At 40.9% G+C, this 19,506-nt stretch overlaps 1 protein-coding gene across 2 annotated transcripts in view; it reads right to left on the reverse strand.

Moving 5' to 3' along the window:
- The window catches only part of cmah (cytidine monophospho-N-acetylneuraminic acid hydroxylase), a 45,925-nt gene extending 27,087 nt beyond the window's left edge, over positions 1–18,838 (reverse strand). Inside the window, exons 1-2 of one of the 2 annotated variants that reach the window (XM_055160006.1) lie at positions 18,794–18,838; positions 2,403–2,611 (exon numbers count right to left, since the gene is read on the reverse strand). In XM_055160006.1, coding sequence (XP_055015981.1) covers positions 2,403–2,608 — 206 coding nt within the window. In that variant the 5' untranslated portion in view covers positions 2,609–2,611; positions 18,794–18,838. Of the gene's footprint in view, positions 1–2,402; positions 2,612–14,699; positions 14,740–18,793 lie in introns of those variants that run through there. The other variant, XM_055160007.1, reaches the window with a different exon arrangement.
- Positions 18,839–19,506: the final 668 nt, after the last annotated feature.

Below are 19,506 nucleotides of genomic sequence, written 5' to 3' on the forward strand. Positions count from 1 at the left end.
TACCTTACATTTATTCAATTACGGATGGATTTGCTGCTTAAAATACCTGGAAAAACAGACATTCTGACTTCAGTCGCCTCTCACAGATCTGACCTGCAACTTGGCCCGTTTTCTCATGAAGATAGAAAGGTTTAATGCCATACTTGAAACATTCCAGACAAAGCAAGAAATCTACATGGAGAAAAGCATTTGATGGACCCTTCAGAAAAAAGAAAAGTTACACAATTGACCTTGAAGTCGTTTGTGAAGAGTACTGCGATTTAAAATGTACAAATAATTACATAATGATCCAGCGATTATCACCATAACAAACGCAAGCCCAACATGTGTTCTTAAAGCTCATGATTAGTCTTAATTGCAGCTTGTGTTGGTTTTGGCTTCCTGACTGTCTGGGTGTGGAGCTGATAAACACTGTGACCATTGGATAAATTAAGTTTAACCAGTGTCTCATGTTGACTGTCAACTAGGGATGTGCATTCGATGAAATTTTCTTAATCGATCGTCGGAAGAATTAACGATCGATTATCGATTAATCATTAACGTTTTTATATTAAAATGATCATCATTATTATTACTATCTGCACTAATCTGCATAAATAAATTCAACTTTACGACATATAAACCGTAACGACTCTAGAGCCACATCAGCCCGTTTGACATTATAATGTGTTTAATTCAGTTTTGTGCAAATCTCACAGAAACAAAACTTAAAAACCGCATCGCTAACTTTGCATAAACTAAGTGAAGATAAAACTCCAGCTCTTGTGTCGCTGATGTGGTTCAACTTCTGTTGGATTAAAAGACATGACTCAGGTGAATACAGGTCAGTGTGACCAGATTTGTGTTTGTCAAAACCAGGACAGCGTACGGGGGGAGGGGGCGGGGCCTCGTCATCCACATTGAGCGACTCTCACCTGGAAAAACTTTTTCCCACTGGACACAGAAACATATGTGCTGCTTTATCCACTGTGCACATGGACTCACACTTGTCCCGAACGCAACGGAAAGTGTGGAATTTCTTGTACAAATCATTGTTAAACACACATTTGTGCTTCGGTTCGTTACAGACTGACCCACTGTTTGTGTCTCGCTCCTTCTGATGCAGAGACACATGTACACACCTGTTTGGTCACGACACACACAAACATACATTCAGTTTGTCCATTAAAATGAACATAATCGATGAAATTCTTAATGATCAATTATCGATTAATCGACTAATCATGCCCATCCCTACTGTCAACAAAGGTCTGGTTCCTACAGTGAAAGTCTGTCCCTGTGTGTGCATAAAGGCTGATGGAAGCGAGGCTGCCAATCTGCACCATCGGTCCCTCCGACCACCACCATCACTCACACACACTCCACTTTCATACAAGGCAATGTGGGTGAAGTGTCTTGCCTAAAGGCTCGTTCAGACCAAAGCGTCAAAGCGGCCAGTTTATATGTTAGGGGCGTGCAAAAATATCAAACTATCGATATATCGTATCACTTAACTTGATGATACAGAATCGATATCGTGAGGTGCTGTATCGATATATCACCAAGGGTATTTTTTGGTATATTTTACTCTATTATTTTGTTACAGAGCTACAGTTTTGTCGCTTGTTTGGTGGAAGGAAACTTGTTCATGTGACAGATTTGACATTTTCACTGTTTTTATTATTAAAATGTTTGTGTTTCATTTTAACTTTGCACATGAAGTGGTTTAACAAAGACTTTTAGTGTCACAGCAATGATTTAGCCTTTTTTTTATTGAACCGTATTGAATCTATTTGAAATATATCATATCGAACTGAAAGTGCACTGTATCGAGGTATGTATCGTATCGTGGACTATGTATCGAGGTATGTATCGTATCGGCAACTTCTTAAAGATACCCAGCCCTATTATATGTAAAGTCTATGTGGACGCGCGTCTCGAGCGTCCTGCGTTTTTGAGGCGCGTCTTCGGGCGTCAGGGTGGCGCAAATCTGGCGCATTGAGCGTTCTGGCGTTGACGCTCTAGACACGCGTCCTGGGCGTCGGGGTCAGAAGTTGAAAATGCTAAACTAACCCAATCAGGGACGAGTATCCAGAGACGTTATTATCCGGAAGAAAGAGAAAGACCCAAGAACCAAAGCCACAAACATTAGCGGAGTATAAATATATACACCACAACCACGCGGGTGCGGCTCTCCAAAAATGGACCCATGCAGGACTCTGAGCTGAGGTGAAGAATTTATTTTGTTGGTAAATGATGGTGACCAATGAGCTCCTCGGTTTCACATGTGTCACTGAAATTAACAAATCTGATTGGACGATCTTGTTTGGTTCTGGCTCCAGACGGGATGGAGGGAATTGGCAACTCTTATCATAATATTGTTTTCCCAAAAAGTCAAATAGCGTAAAAAAAATAAATCTCACCTTCCTCCTAGATCTTCTATGTCCTTGATGAAGACCCCCCCCTGGTGTTTGCACTGGTTCTTGCAGGCGCGGTACCCCTCCTCACTCTTGTAGATGATGTAACATTTGGCGTCTTGTGGGTTTTTCTTGAAGTTGACTCCGTCTTTGAGCGAATCCACCGCCTCAGAGTCCAAGATCAGGACCACCTTCGCCTTCTGAGGTTCCATGTTCTGAAGGAAAGAGTAAACAAACATGTAAGAGTAAAGTTAAAGTTACTTCAGAATAATATTACTCAATAGGGCCAAACCGATATATAAAACAGTTTAAAAGCTTAGACTCTCCACATTAGGTTAATTTAATCAAATTTAAAGACAGATAAATGTCCCAATATGTGTACAGTATTTATCTGAGGAGTCATTTGTCTGTGTGTGTGTCCGTACTGTCCCTGAACGCACCACCAGAAGTCACGACACTCACGTGTGTTTGTTTACACCCACAGACACAGATCCATGAGATTATATTCTTTACATGGACAATCAGGTTGAGTCTGTATTCAAAGGACATTTATTAGTTCAGACTTGTGATCTGAGAGGAGCCTGTGTGAGCGCTGAGTGTTGGAAATGTTTTGAAGCTACTTTAGGTTCTTATCATTGGTTAGCGATTAGCTGCTGTAACTCCCGCACAGACACAGACTGTTTTCTATTGTCCTACTGTAAAGTGACTTTGATTTGTTACTGGACCTGCGCTGATATGTAAATGAGCTGTGAATAGTGGTGTGAATGATCCACATTTATGCATAGATAGGGTGACCACATGACCGTTTTTCCCCGGACATGTCTGTATTTTGTGTCCTGTCCTGGGCGTCCATTTTTTTTTTTTTATGAAGTGATGCAAATGTCCGGGTTTTCATTACCGTTCATTAAACTGAGCGTCTCTCGTAGCGTCTGTGACTCAGAAGGAGCGAGACACAAACATTCGGTCAGTCTGCAAGATACCGAAGCGCAAAAGCGCATTTAACAATGACTTGTACAAGAAATTCTCCATTTTCCATCCCGGTCGGGACAAATGTGAGTCCATGTGCACAGGTTGTGAAGTGAGAGGACAGTGTCCCTCGATTATCGCGGGAGTTATGTTCTAAAAATAACCTGCGATAAGTAGTCAACTTTATATTTTACAATTACTCTATCTGTTTTAAGGCTGTAAAACCCCTCAGCACAAACTTTATATACTTTTCTCAGACAGGATCGACAGGTGCAACCCTTTTTACTTCCTTCTTAAAACTTATTTCTGCTGTTGTCATGTTATTTTCCTCCTTCTTTATGTAACAAACTGAAGATTCATTTATTCCATAATGGAGCCCAACAGCGCAGAGTCCTGCACTGGTCCATTTTTGGAGACCCCCAGTCCAACACCGCACCTGCCAGTACAGGACCGCACCTGCCCGTTAACCCGAGATTATATCAGACTTTTGCGCTGCCTACGCCACGGACTGAACTAAGACTAAACCAGGACTAACCCAGGACTGATTCCAGGACTGAAGAGGAGGACTAATCCACAACTGAACTAGGACTAAAACAGGACTAAACCAGAACTGAAACAGGACTCACTGTCAGGACGGGCTCAGAGGTGACCACAGGAGAAAGGACAAATTCCGCGAAACCCCCCCCCCCCCCCAATGTGGTTATGGTGGCGCGCACACATTTATGGCTAAATCCTGATAGCAGTAGTTTACTTTCTTTACTTGCAAATAGAATGTGATACAAAAATGGCATTAGTCCAACCTACTGTCTGTAAATATGATGTAAAGAGGCAGAATAACAATAAATGTCGCTTAAATAAACCCAATTTAAAATCCACTAGAGCCAAACCAACAATTCAAGATTTACAGTGAATTTTTACATCACTATATCAGCGATTATATCGGCTGTCGTTCGTGCCCTATTACTCAGTGAGAGTAATGATGATTTTTATGTCTCATCTCAAATGAAGCAGTTATAGAAGTGAATATAGCAACTTTTTCTCCAAACTCCAAGATCAAGCAGAACAGGTGAATCTGACCAAAGTGACGAGGCTCACAGCAGCAGGTACAGAGAGACGCTTCGCCAACACACACACTACAGACGTTGTGTGGGGCCCGCAAACTCATAGCGGCCCCGTTACCTCAGCGACGTTGACGTGGGAACAAAAACAACAAACGGACGACGTAGCGTCCGTCGCACACGTGTGCCTTTATCTGTTTTTGCTGTGGAGTTTTATTTTATTTTTATGCCTACATTAGCACCGCCCTGTAGCCCTCGTCACACGGTACAGAGCCACGGGAATTCTCACTGACCGTGCGACACTGCACATGTATTTCGGCGCTTTGGATGTGTATTTTTTAAAAGTATTAAAAGTGAATGAGGACGTCCACACTTGCAGTTCGACCTGCGTGTGTAGATTTCAGAAAATAGGATCCATCCTATTTTTTGACTCTCTACGTGAATCTTATTTTTTGAGGTGTGTCCACATCAAAACACAGTGTACATGCATGTATTATTATATTTGTGTGTTTATCATCAGCACAACCTGTTCTGTTTTATGTTTATGGCCTTTGCTATTGTTATGGCTAAACAGATGCTGTAGATGACAACAATACACATTCTCCATGGTTCCAGGAATGTGCTTCAAGTCAAGTCAAGTTCAGTTTGTGCATGATGACATTATACTAACTAGAAAAATAATTTTCTCCTCGACGATTCTACCTGGACGACTGAGGGATTCTTCACACATCTAGAGAACCACTACGAGCCAGCTACCGTTGGACTGGTAAGGAAGCTGGAAAAGGACACTAAAAATTTAGCAGAAAAGAGGAATCATTTACGCTTTAACCTTAGGTGTCGACAGAAGCAACTGATTCCCAAGGCTTTGCAGAAGAAAGCACCAGAACCAGGACATAGGGCAGCCAGGTTAACCCAGCGTTACCTGAGGGGGATGCTGAGCCTTAGAATTAGACATCTCAGTTTTGAAATAGAAAACTTACAAAACAGGATAACCTGTTTAGTCCCTCATACTTTAGGACTTCATAGCCACAGGACAGTTAAGACAACACCACAAAACAAAAGACCACATCAGGAAATTTACACAACTCCAAAATCAAAACCAAACTAACCCCAGGGATCGGAGTGACAAAAGGAAGGAGGATGAAACTTTTTTAATACTGTGTCCTAAGTTGTAGATAATGAAGCTATGTAACAAATGCTGAAGTGTATTTCTGAAGTATTAGAGATTAAAAGGAAAAAATAAACAACAACTGTACAGAAACGAAAACCAGGACATTAAACTGTGATACAAACTGAACAGTGAATTTTGTAATCCGTGCCACCCTCACTAATTACTGTAATTTACCTACTTTTGAAATATTTGTACTTTTGCCATGAGTAATCAAATACACGCCTGTTCAAGCTGGTTAGTTTCACTGTGGACCTGTGACAAGTGTCCAAACATGTCAGTCAAGTCTTTCCCATTGAGAAACACAGAGCCTGTGTCCCCGAAGGTTTGATCAGGTTTCATATTCACCCTGTGTCTGTGTGTCAGTTCACCCGCGATAATTCCGCCATTTATGGACCGATTGTCACCAAATTTGGTACGTGGGTCAAGCCCCTGTGCCCGATGCAAAAAAAGTCTGGAGACGATCCAAGGTCATTTGAGGTCACACGGGTCAATTGAACAGTCACCCCATTATAAAAGGACAAAGGCAGTTTCAGCAATTTCTGAACCATCTGCGGCTAAAATATTCACCCAATCATCACACAAGTTGACACACACATAACCGGGGCACAATGGATGTTACAGGTTGAAACCGGTCAAGGTCACTTTAAGGTCAAGGTAACCAAGGTCAAATATGTGTTTTTGGTCATAACTCGGCGAAGGATGGAGCTCGAAGCAACAGGAGTGTCTCATAATGTCAGAAAAATTATCATCTATTTATAATTCTATGCGTTTGTATTGTAAAATATTAATACTTTTCCAGATCATCAGTAATTAAAACAGTTCCTTTCTTTTTCAGTGTTTGCTGTTAAAATTCTAATTGGAACAAAAATAATTTCCATTTCTTGTTTTTCTGGTGAAACACAACACACTGATCTACAGTCACACAACTCACACATACACAACTCACTTTTCGTGACACACTAGTAAACACAGACATTCTCATGTGTGACTAATATCACACAAATGTTCATGGGCCTGTACAGATACACACTTGGCACTGTGGATATAAGGATCATGTGATCTGGGCTGGGCTCCTCATAAACTGCTTCTGTGGTGATGAACTGAACCACTGACGCCTCATGGAGACCAGGTTGTTGTCTTTTAGCAGATAAAACATCTTATTTGAAGACATCCGAGTCTCTACAGAAAATCAAGTAATCCAAAGTATTCAGATTACATTACTCACTACTCACAAGTAATTTAATGAATTACGTTACAAACTACATTTTGGTGTATGTAATCTGTAATCTGTAGGGGATTACATTTTAAAAGTCACCTTCCCAACACTGTTCAGTAAATTTACCTGAGTAACCTGAGAAGTCCCACGTGTGGACAAAAAAGATGGTAACACAAAAGTCTTTAGGCCTCATAAATTTATAATGTGGAAAATGTTAACAACGGGCGGCGTTCAGGTGACAAATGTCTCACCTGAAGTCAACAGACGGGCTTCACACTGCACTGAGCCGCAGGGCAGGGCTCAGTTCTGTAGGATTTTGTTTAACAAAGTGGATGTTTTGACCAGGTTCAGCATTTCTGTATTTACTGTATTTACTGATCCACATGAAACAAAGAGAGATGAAACAGAGCTTATAAAATGCTATCATAGTTTATTTACCTTTATCTTATCAGCATCATTTGTACCTGGGGTGACCTGAGTTTCAAAATCAAAAACTGGGACACTCCCGGTTTGTGGTGGTGAATCGAGTGCACAGTGAAGGAAAACTGTAAAATGCTCGGCCCATGTGAGTCAGTGTAGTTACATTTTCTTTGTGTTTTAGTCATTTTTAAGCAATACATGCATCACAAATTTTTGACTTCCGGTCATGGCGCGATCCATACTGGGAAGGATTTTCCGAAAAAGTGAGCATCAAACCTCCATCTTTGTTTTCCCAGTGGGATGTGTCTATTGTCAAAGTCAATCTTTTCAAGTCTTTTGAACCATATCACTTTTGTTTCTGGTTCTGATATTGTCATATTTTAGTTTTGGGATTCGGACATCGTTAATTGTTTGGTTGTTGGATCCTAACAACGGAAAACGACTTGAGAAACGGGCTTCGGAAGTTTGTGAACTCCATAACTGCAAAAGTGAATCAGATGTGTGTGACTCAAACCTCTGTTCAAACTGTTTCTCTTCCCAACGAAATTGAAAAATAGTGAAAGATGAAGGCGATGGGCATGTCCCTCCCTCTTCTCTTTGTTACTTTTTTTGATGTAGCTAAAGTAGTAGTAATTTGACATGGTATCATCAAATTTACTACAGTAATACACAGTAAAACACAGTAAAACAGAGGGAAGTACAAAGAACATGATCCTTCCATTTCAGTGCAGATGACACGACAAAATAAGCACTTTTAAATCTTAAAACTTTAAATTCTTTCTGTTCTGACCGTCATGATTCACACTAAGATTTTGTCAAGACATTTTGCATTTCTTCAGCTCTTATATAAATACTTATATAAATATACCATGACTTTTTAAGTACAATTTAGTTTAAAAGTCACATAAATAGAGCTCCAGACCCCACGTGACTCACGGTGGGCGGGTCGCCATTTTGGCAGTAACAATGGATAGCGCCATCGCCGAAGCTTTCAAGCCATCGGAGCACTCAGCTCACAAGATGGATTACACATTACCGACCCAGATAATGCCCCCGGGGTGCTTTTTAATAATATTTCTGCTGAAGAAGACGTCCCAGACCTGCAGAACACCGGCAAAAACCAACCCAACTTGGTCCAACTGACGTGCCTCTGTTTCCCGGTAGAACAGCGACACCTCCAATTATCAACACCGATGTTCCCTGTTAAGACCACGGACCGTCCTCATCTCAAGTGTCATCATGAACTCAATCGCCTTCATCTTTCACTATTTTTCAATTCCGTTGGGAAGTGAACCAGTTTGAACAGAGGTTTGAGTCACACACATCTGATTCACTTTTGCAGTTATGGAGTTCACAAACTTCCTAAGCCCGTTTCTCGAGTCGTTTTCCGCTGTTAGGATCCAACAACCAAACAATTAACGATGTCCGAATCCCAAAACTAAAATATGACAATATCAGAACCAGAAACAAAAGTGAAATGGTTCAAAAGACTTGAAAAGTTCGAAGACACATCCTACTGGGAAATCAAACATGGAGGTTTGATGCTCACTTTTTTGGAGGATCCTTCCCAGGATGGATTGCGCGATAAATTTATTCAGATTGGTTAAAAATAGGGACACCTGGGACATTTCTTGTATAAAACTGGGACAAATCAGTGGTTTTGTTTAAATCCGCTGGGACAGGGGACTGGGACTGTCCCGGGTCAATGAGGACGTCTGCTCACACTGTTTGTCGTGTCACAAAGTGTGTATGTGCATGTTCTCGTCACCTGACCTCAGACTGAAGCAGGTCCATAACACATTAGTTTGTTAGTTTATTGGGCAGCTGTGTCACCTCACATCCCCTCAGTGTGTTTGAACCAAAAAAAAAAAAAGGATGCCAAGTATGCCAGCTGCTGACTGCCAACTTTCTACTGTTATCAAAGGTTTTATGGCAGATTTCATTATCACCTTTCTCCTGTTTACATTGACACCAGCAGCTTACTGTCAAGGGTTTTATAGCCGAGTTAATCACCCGTTTTTAACACAAAGAGTCAACTGGCCTCTTGGGTTCATGTCAGTGGGAGGAGGAGGTGTGTTTTACCTTTTACCTTGAGGACACGTGTCGGCTTCTGGCTGCAGTTCATTTGCAGATCTGCAGCAGGTGTTTATTTTCACTTGTACACAGTGTTGGGAGTAACAGATTACATGTACAAATTATAAGTAGCTGTATTCAGTTACAGTTACTGTTTGAGTGGTAATTGGATTACAGTTACTTTGTTGAAATAAATGGATTACACAGCGGTATTTTCCTATTTTCACATTTTGGGTTATATCGCTTTTTTTTTTTTTTTTTTCGGTAATTCCACGCATTGCCGGACACTAAACCAGGTCTAAACCAGGTCTAAACCAGGTCTAAACCAGGTCTAAAACCAGGTCAGGTCTAAAACCAGGTCTAAACCAGGTCTAAACCAGGTCTAAACCAGGTCTAAACCAGGTCTAAACCAGGTCTAAAACCAGGTCTAAACCAGGTCTAAAACCAGGTCTAAACCAGGTCTAAACCAGGTCTAAACCAGGTCCAAACCAGGTCTAAAACCAGGTCTAAACCAGGTCCAAACCAGGTCTAAACCAGGTCTAAAACCAGGTCTAAACCAGGTCTAAAACCAGGTCTAAAACCAGGTCTAAACCAGGTCTAAACCAGGTCCAAACCAGGTCTAAACCAGGTCTAAAACCAGGTCTAAAACCAGGTCTAAACCAGGTCTAAACCAGGTCTAAACTAGGTCTCAAACAGGATTTAACAAAACTAAACTTCTTCTATCAATAATAATTTTAATTTGGTTCAGTAAAGTCTGGGCTTTTTATTTTCTTTTATCAGACAAAACTTCTTATGTGAAGATTTCCTCGTCTTTGCTTCTCTACAACAAATCAAGTAATCCAAAGTATTCAGATTACATTACTCACTTTAAGTCATTTAATGGATTACGTTACAAAGTACATTTTGGTGTATGTAATCTGTAGGGGATTACATTTTAAAAGTCACCTTCACAACACTGCCTGGATGTCCCAGTACGACTTTAGTAAACTACAAAGCCGCACCACCCGCAGACACACAAACACACACGGAGCAGACAGCGACCGCACAGCGAAAAACACCCACAGACACACTCATCACTCCACGCCGACGTGGAACGGAACGGAGGAACGAACCGAAAAAGCGAGTGCAACGTGCCACTTCTAGACACGACTGAACAACTGAGTCACTGCGAACACGCCGACAATCCGAGTCACCGTGAACGCCACAAACAAACAGGATAACGAAGTGTTAACCGTTAATATGTTAATGTAACTCTTGATTTTGGGGTTAAACAGGAACTTTGGTCCAGTGTTACTTAATTAACATTTCCAAAAGTGTTAAATTAACTCTGTGAGAGTCAATTTTAACACTCCACTTTTTGCTGTGTATTAAAAATATTATTGATAGAAGAGGAGGAGACACGTCCACGCAACATGATTTAGTCCTGTTAAATCCTGTTTTAGACCTGGTTTACTGCTGGTTTAGACCTGGTTTAGTCCTGGTTTAGACCTGGTTTAGTCCTGGTTTAGACCTGGTTTACTGCTGGTTTAGTCCTGGGTTAGACCTGGTTTAGTCCTGGTTTAGACCTGGTTTAGTCCTGGTTTAGACCTGGTTTAGTCCTGGTTTTAGACCTGGTTTAGTCCTGGTTTAGTCCTGGTTTAGACCTGGTTTAGTCCTGGTTTAGTCCTGGTTTAGACCTGGTTTAGTCCTGGTTTAGTCCTGGTTTAGACCTGGTTTAGTCCTGGTTTAGTCCTGGTTTAGACCTGGTTTAGTCCTGGTTTAGTCCTGGTTTAGTCCTGGTTTAGACCTGGTTTAGTCCTGGTTTAGTCCTGGTTTAGACCTGGTTTAGTCCTGGTTTAGACCTGGTTAGTCCTGGTTAGTCCTGGTTTAGACCTGGTTCAGTGTCCGGCAATGTGTGGAATTACAGAAAAAAAAAAAGGGATACAGCCCAAAATGTGAAAACAGGAAAATACCTCTGTGTAATCCGTTTATTTCAACAAAGTAACTGTAATCTAGTTACCACTCATGGAAACAGTAACTGTAACTGAATACAGTTACTCATAATTTGTACTCTGATGACGTAACTCTGGTACATGTAATGTGTTACTCCCCACACTGCACCTGAGTGGTTTCGTGTATGGGGTGCTCTGGATTGTGGGGCGCAGTCGTTTGTTGATGCAGTTGGAGGTTTAAAAGTGCGGAAAATAGCCCGAAAAATACGGTAAGTCAATTGGAGCCAGAGCCAGAAAGAGCCGGAAGAGCCTCCTGGAGAACTTCTTATTTGGCACATGGCGGCTACAGCGTTAACTTTATTAACTTATATACGGTTTATGATTTATCTACACATCATTGCAAAAGTCGATGTGCTTATCTCCATCACAGATAATACTTTATGACAGAGATCAGCACGTCTCTATCATAAAATATTATCTCTTCTCACAGAATATTATCTATGATAGATGTAAGGAAGTAAGTCTTTATTTAAGTCGTTAGGATGTGACAATCAAAAGCATCAATAAACAGAAAGATGAAAAGATAGAAGAAAGACAATAAAAGCTCCACAAATAAGTCACATTTCATTGGAAATGTGAATGACTTTGCAAAAAAATCAGATTTCACAAAAAATCTGAATTGAGCGTTAAACCCTGCAGTCTGAACCGAGACTTAGACTTAGACTTTGACAAACTTTATTTATCCACAAGAGAAATTATTTCGACGTAGTCGCTCACGCATCACAATAAAATATAATAACAAAAAGAAAAAACATGTAAATAGTAATAATACATTCTAAATAAGCAGTGTTGGGAGTAACGTGTTATAAAAGTAACAAATTACTGTAATGTGTTGCTTTTTGCTGTAATGCAGTAATGTTACAGCATTTCAGGGAAAAAAATAGTAATATTTTACTGTGTACAAATGTGAGTAACGCGCGTCACAAAGCTTTTTTAACCTGGATTGAAGTGGTGTTCCCCTCCTTGAACCGTCACCTTATCGTGGTGGAGGGGTTTGAGTGCCCGAATGATCCCGGGAGCTATGTTGTCGGGGGCTTCATGCCCCTGGTCGGGTCACCCAAGGCAAACAGGTCCGGGGGGACGGGTCAGACGAAGAACGGTTCAGAAGCCCCTTATGATGAGTGCAACACAGAGGCCAGTTACGTCGCCCGGATTGGCGTCACCGGGGCCTCACCCTGGAGCCAGGCCTGGGGTGGGTGCTCGCCAGCGAGCGCCTGGTGGCCGAGCCTCCCCCCACGGGGCTCGGCCGGGCTCAGCCCGAAGGAGCGACGTGGGGCCGTCCTCACGTGGGCCCACCACCCGCAGGAGGATCCATATGGGGCCGGTGCAGAGAGATCTGGGCAGCAGTCGACGGCGGGGGCCTCGGCGACCGGATCTCCGGACATGGAGACTAGCTCTGGGACATGGAATGTCACCTCGCTGGGGGGAAGGAGCCTGAGCTTGTGCGGGAGGTTGAGCGTTACCGACTAGATATAGTCGGCCTCACCTCCACGCACAGTTTGGGCTCTGGAACCCAACTCCTTGAGAGGGCTGGACTCTCCATTTCTCTGGCGTTGGCCGCGGGGAGCGGCGGCGGGCTGGTGTGGGCTCATTGCCCCACAGCTCAGTCGCTGTGTGTTGGAGTTCACCCCGGTGAACGAGAGGTCGCGTCCCTGCGCCTTCGGGTCGGGGACAGGTCTCTCACTGTGGTGTCGGCCTACGGGCCGAACAGCAGTGCTGAGTACTCGAGTACCGGCCTTCTTGGAGTCCTTGGGAGGGGTAGCTTTTTTAACCTGGACTGAAGTGGTGGGTTTTTCTTCATAGAAATTTGCTAAAATCACCGCGATATTAGCAGCAGTGAAAAGCCGGAGACACGGCCACGTAGACCGTCAAGTGACCGAGAACTCTGCGCTGTTTAGACCTGGTTTAATCCTGGTTTAATCCTGGTTTAGTCCTGGTTTAGACCTGGTTTACTGCTGGTTTAGTCCTGGTTTAGACCTGGTTTAATCCTGGTTTAGACCTGGTTTACTGCTGGTTTAGTCCTGGTTTCCTGGTTTATCCTGGTTTAGACCTGGTTTACTGCTGGTTTAGTCCTGGTTTAGACCTGGTTTAATCCTGGTTTAATCCTGTTTTAATGGTTAGACCTGGTTTACTCTGTTTAGTCCTGGTTTAGACCTGGTTTAATCCTGGTTTAATCCTGGTTTAATCCTGGTTTAGTCCTGGTTTAGACCTGGTTTAATCCTGGTTTAGTCCTGGTTTAGACCTGGTTTAGACCTGGGTCAGTTCTGGTTTAGACCTGGTTTACAGTCGTCCCTCGCTCTATCACACTTTCACCTTTTGCAGTCTCACTGATTTCGCAGATTTTTTTAGTGTAATTTTGCATGGTTTTTGTTTTTACAGTGTATGAACATGTATTGTGTTCCTCCCGCTGCGTCCTGATTGGCTGAGGGACTCCTGTCTCCTGTACAGTACAGAATGTGTTCAGCTGACAAATTTAAATACATGTTCGATCTGTATCAGTGTGATTGTGAAGTGCTGTATATTTGCAAGTTTTCTCCTCAACCCGACCCGGTGCAAGACTCTGCTACAGCGGCTCAGGTCCCTGCAAATAGTTGCTGAAATCAGGACCTCGAGCCCGAGCAGCAGAGTGACAGCCGCTCTTACCTCCGTGAGGTGCGGAGCAGAGCCGCTCCTTTCTCCTGCGTCACCTTCAAGCCCGTCCCTACAGTGAGTCCAGTGAATCAGTCCAAGGTTAGTCCTGTTATGGTCCTGGTTCAGTCCATATATGGCGTAAAAGTTCAGCATCTTCGCAGTTATATTGGTGAGAGTAACTTAAAGTAATGCAATAGTAATGTAATGCCGTACATTTTAAATGCAGTAATATTATAATGTAACAAATGACTTTGAAATGACAGTAATAAGTCATAAATAACACATTACAGTTTTAAAGTCACTTGCCCAACAGTGTAAATAAGTGAAATAAGACATAAATATATAAAAGTAAATGTACACGTCAGAGGTGGGACTTGGAAGTTGTGACTTGGACTCGAGTCACACTTCAATCACTATATTTAAGACTGGATAAAATGGACTTGGGACTCGACTTGGACTTGAGGCCTGTGACTTGAGAAGACTTGATGCTTCTCTTAAAAAAATATGTTTTTAGAAAATAATTTTCTCTTTAGAGTTGATAAATGCGGCGCTGAATTTTATAGGAACAAAATGGAACATGTCATTCCCACTTCTCTGTTTATTACTTTTTATGATGTAACTGAAGTACTGCGATGTGGTATCATCAAATTTACTACAATTTTGTCAAGACATTTTAAATTTCTTCAGATTTTAAATAAATATTTATATATAAATATACCACGACTTTTTAAATACAATTTAGTTTAAAAGTCACATAAATAGCAAAAATCTAAAGACCTGAAATGACTTGAAGCTCAAAGCTGACGACTTGGACTTGGACTTATGGACCAGTGAAGTCAAGACTTGACTTGGACTTGAATGTATTTTACTTGGGACTTGACTCGGACTTGAGGTCAAAGACTTGAGACTCGCAAAACAAAGACTTGGTCCCAGCTCTGGTCCAAGTAAAGTAAAAAAACAAACAAACAAATATTGTAATATAAATACAGAAAATCACAGTTATGTACAAGATGTTGTAAAGAAACATAGAGTTATCTGCTAGATAAGGGTGAGTTGTACAGTTGTAGGGAGTATTATCTGTTACATAAGGGTGAGTTTGTAGGGAGTATTATCTGCTAGATAAGGGTGAGTTGTAGTCAGTATTATCTGTTACATAAGGGTGAGTTGTAGGGAGTATTATCTGTTACATAAGGGTGAGTTGTACAGTTGTAGGGAGTATTATCTGCTAGATAAGGGTGAGTTGTAGGGAGTATTATCTGTTACATAAGGGTGAGTTGTACAGTTGTAGGGAGTATTATCTGTTGCATAAGGGTGAGTTGTTGTACAGTTGTAGGGAGTATTATCTGTTACATAAGGGTGAGTTGTTGTACAGTTGTAGGGAGTATTATCTGTTACATAAAGGTGAGTTGTACAATTGTAGGGAGTATTATCTGTCTGTTACATAAGGGTGATGTGTTGTACAGTTGTAGGGAGTATTATCTGTTACATAAGGGTGAGTTGTTGTACAGTTGTAGGGAGTATTATCTGTTACATAAGGGTGAGTTGTTGTAGGGAGTATTATCTGTTACATAAGGGTGAGTTGTTGTACAGTTGTAGGGAGTATTATCTAGGAGTTGTTACATAAGGGTGAGTTGTTGTACAGTTGTAGGGAGTATTATCTGTTGCATAAGGGTGAGTTGTTGTACAGTTGTAGGGAGTATTATCTGTTACATAAGGGTGAGTTGTTGTACAGTTGTAGGGAGTATTATCTGTTACATAAGGGTGAGTTGTTGTACAGTTGTAGGGAGTATTATCTGTTACATAAGGGTGAGTTGTTGTACAGTTGTAGGGAGTATTATCTGTTACATAAGGGTGAGTTGTACAGTTGTAGGGAGTATTATCTGTTGTTGTTAGAATAATTGTATATATTATCCCATATTTGCTATATTTGCTATGTACTATTCTTTGTGTACTTGAATAATCTTTGTGCTTGGAAACTGTCTGCAGTCATGTGTGAGCAACGGTGATTTGGAGCCTGGGAGCAGACGACTCAAGGCTGCACGGAGGAAGTTGTGTCTGAAAGCTAAAGGAAACATATGCTCCTGCTGTTGATAACACATATTTGTCATATTTGTATGTCTGGTGTTTCTGCTGTTTTCACCCCCTCTCCCTGAGACACTCATTGTAACTAGGGACCCTCCTAATACAATAAAGAGGGAGACGCAGAGAGTGCACCAGAGCGGGTAGAGACTGTGATGGTGAATGCACTCTCTGTCCGCCCTCCTCATGAGAAAACAATTCTAATCTCTTGTCTTTCTTCTTGTTTTTACAGTGTTTAGGTGGGTTTAAACCTGACATTAACTTGGTCTTTTCGAGCCGGATCCCAACACACTTGAGGACTCCAACGGACGTTGAGAATCTAGAAAGACCGTGGCCACGGCGGATTCGACAGCGAGTCCTTGAGACCCTTTCCGGGCTGGTTGTCTTCTCGTCGGTTGGAGTCTGAGGGTTGACGGAAGTCAGAGGAAGAAAGTCAACAGACAGTGAGTAGGACTTTTGTTAAAAAGCGAGTGACTGAGGGTCATAGAAAAACCCTATCAATCCTAGGCTCTAATAGGTAAAACTAAAGGACGGCGGAGTCCAACTACTAGATGTGATTTAACAGGCTAGGGAGTAAAATTCCGTAAATACAGGACGGCGGAGTCCTCTTTGTGTTAAATTCCGTAACGTAAAAACAAAAAAGAAAAGTCTTTGAGTGTGAATGGTCGTGTGAATGGAAGATAATAACCACTAGGTTATTGTCCTCATACCAATCGATTGAGAAAGGAAATAGTGAGTCTTTGTGGATGTAAGGACAAGATTTCTCCACCTTGACGGGTTGAAGTGAGAAATACCACAGAGATAATTTGAATCACTATCTCAATCAAGACAAGTTAAACCAGTTTTTAGAGACCTCCCTAGGAGTGACAGAACTGGTCCAAATAGTTTCAAAATGGGAAACAACTAATCAACAGGGAGATCTATAGGTAGGTTAACATGTAAAGACTACAAGATAATGGAAGTTAAAGACAAAAACAACGTGAAGTATCTAGAGAAATGGATAACAAAATACAATTTTAGGGGAAGATTAAATGTGCAAGAACTCGAGAAGTTGCGCGAACAAATAAAAGAAAAAACCTAAAAATAATAAAAGAAAAATGCGCAAAAACGGCATTAGTGAATTGGAAAACTGGTTAGAAACAGCTAAACTTAGAGAAGTTAAAAATAAAAATGAAATGTTGTTTCAAAAAAGAGAGGATGACGAAACAGTAGCTGTTAGGAGACGTCCACAGCAGCAACCTGTACGACAAGTGGTAAAGGAAGGAATAAGACAATGGCTGAATAAACATTACTATGGCATGAGAAACTCAACATTGGAGGACTATGTCCATTACGCAATACACGCAGAAAAGGTAGTAATAGAGAAGAATAAAAAAGACACGTTAGCTAGCGGGTAGAGACTGTGATGGTGAATGCACTCTGTCCGCCCTCCTCATGAGAAAACGATTCTAATCTCTTGTCTTTCTTCTTGTTTTTACAATGTTTAGGTGGGTTTAAACCTGACAGTTGTAATATGCAAATACCACACACGCAAAGTTTCTGACCGCTGCTCCAACCACATTGACTAGTTAGAAATAAGCATAAAGTGGTTGAAAATGGTTATATTATAAATTCCTACAGTTCCAGAATATTCTTGTCATTTTTAAATGCAATAATCCGTGCGTATTTGGCTGTAGTTGTGCATAAAATAAATATTTTCCAATGAGTCCAGTCGTACATAAAATATACTGTGTGTATTTTATCCATCAGAACACGAATTGAAAAGTTACGACGTCAAGAATTACAATCACCAAATGAAAATTTACGATTACGCTTTCATCAGTACGAACACGAATTCACAGACGGGACTTTACTGTCAAAAATACGTCATCACTTCACAGACGTTATTCATCGAGCAGAAGAAACATCGATCAAGATCAAGACTGTGCAGGTTTAAGTTTGTATCAGAGTAAAAACAGAGTAATGACACAAGGAGCTACAACAGCGACCAACAAGTGGGTTCATTCAAATTTATTGTAAAAATGTCTTGTCAATGAAAGACATTTTTTTTTCAGCCAATGAAATGTTCCACATTACAGTTTAATGCAGCTTCCAGCATCAACTAATGTTCATGTTTGCAGGCAACACCTTGGTATGTACAGTATTTACTGGTAAGTATCACATCACTCATATATAACCCACTGTCTGTAACATTTCAGCATATCTCGAGGAACTTTTGGTCACATGTCATATGAGAAATGCAGCTGAGATGAAGGTTAAGACTGACTGACGCTTATAATGTTTTATAATGAATCAACAAATCCATAAAATAAAAGAAAGAAGAAATAATACTGAAACAATAAAGAAATAATACTTATCATTTCAAAATAAAATAAAATAAAATATATAAATAAAAAAAAATATATATATATATATATATATATATATATATATATATATAAATACCAAACATTTCAAAATAAAATTTAATAAATATAATTAAAAAAATAAATAAAATAAAAAATAAAATAAAATAATACTAAAAAAAAAATAATAATACTGAAACAATAAATAAATAATACTAAACATTTTCAAATGGAATTAATATAATAAATAAATAAAGAAATAATAAATAAATAATACTAAAATAATAAATAAATAATACGAAACATTTCAAAAATAAAATCTAATAAATCTAATAAAAATAAACAAACAAATAAATACATAAATAAAATTTTAAAAAAATTATAAATAAATAATACTGAAACAATAAATAAATAATACAAAAAAATAAATTCAAATAAAAATCTGACCTTTTGCAGTCGAAGTGTCCTGGAGCTGTTGTGCACCTGTCGCCTCTGAAACGACTGAAAGAGTCAAAACTGAGTCTGTAACTCCGCCCCTTTAACTATCTCTCCTCCTCCTCCTCCTCCTCCTCCTCTCTCTCTCTCTCTCTCTCTCTCTCTCTCTCTCTCTCTCTCTCTCTCTCTCTCCCCTTTACCACTTCCTCTCCTCTCCTTCCTTCTCTCTCTCTCTCTCCATTTAGTGCTCGTCTCTCTCTCTGCTCTTCACTCTCTCACCTCTCTTTCTCTTACTCCCTCTCTCTTTTCTCTTGTCCTATTCTCTGTCTCCTCCCTCTCTCTCTCTCTGTTCTTTTCCCTCTCTCCTCTTCCTTCTCCACTTTGTCTCTCTCCTCTTCTCTCTTCCGTCTCCCTTCCTCTCCCCTCTCTCTTCTTCACTCTCTTCTCCCCCCCATCCCTCACTCTTTCGTACCCCCCTCAGTTTTCTCTCATCCTATTCTCTTCTTCTTCTCTCCTCTCTCTCTCCACTCTCTCCGTCTTTTCTCTCTCCCTCTCTCGCTCCTCTTCCTCTCTCTCTCCCCCTTTCTCTTCCTCTCCTCTCCCCCACCCTCTTTCTTTCCTCTCTCCCCCATCCCTCTCTCTCTCCTCTCCCCCCACCCTCTCCCTTTCTTCCCCCCCTCTTTCCTCTCTCTCTCTCCCTCTTCCTCTCTCTGTCCTCTCTCCTC

This window comes from Boleophthalmus pectinirostris, unplaced genomic scaffold, assembly GCF_026225935.1.
Source record: "Boleophthalmus pectinirostris isolate CB_2022bp ecotype Guang Dong unplaced genomic scaffold, ASM2622593v1 HiC_scaffold_2826, whole genome shotgun sequence".
Classification (NCBI taxonomy): domain Eukaryota; kingdom Metazoa; phylum Chordata; class Actinopteri; order Gobiiformes; family Gobiidae; genus Boleophthalmus; species Boleophthalmus pectinirostris.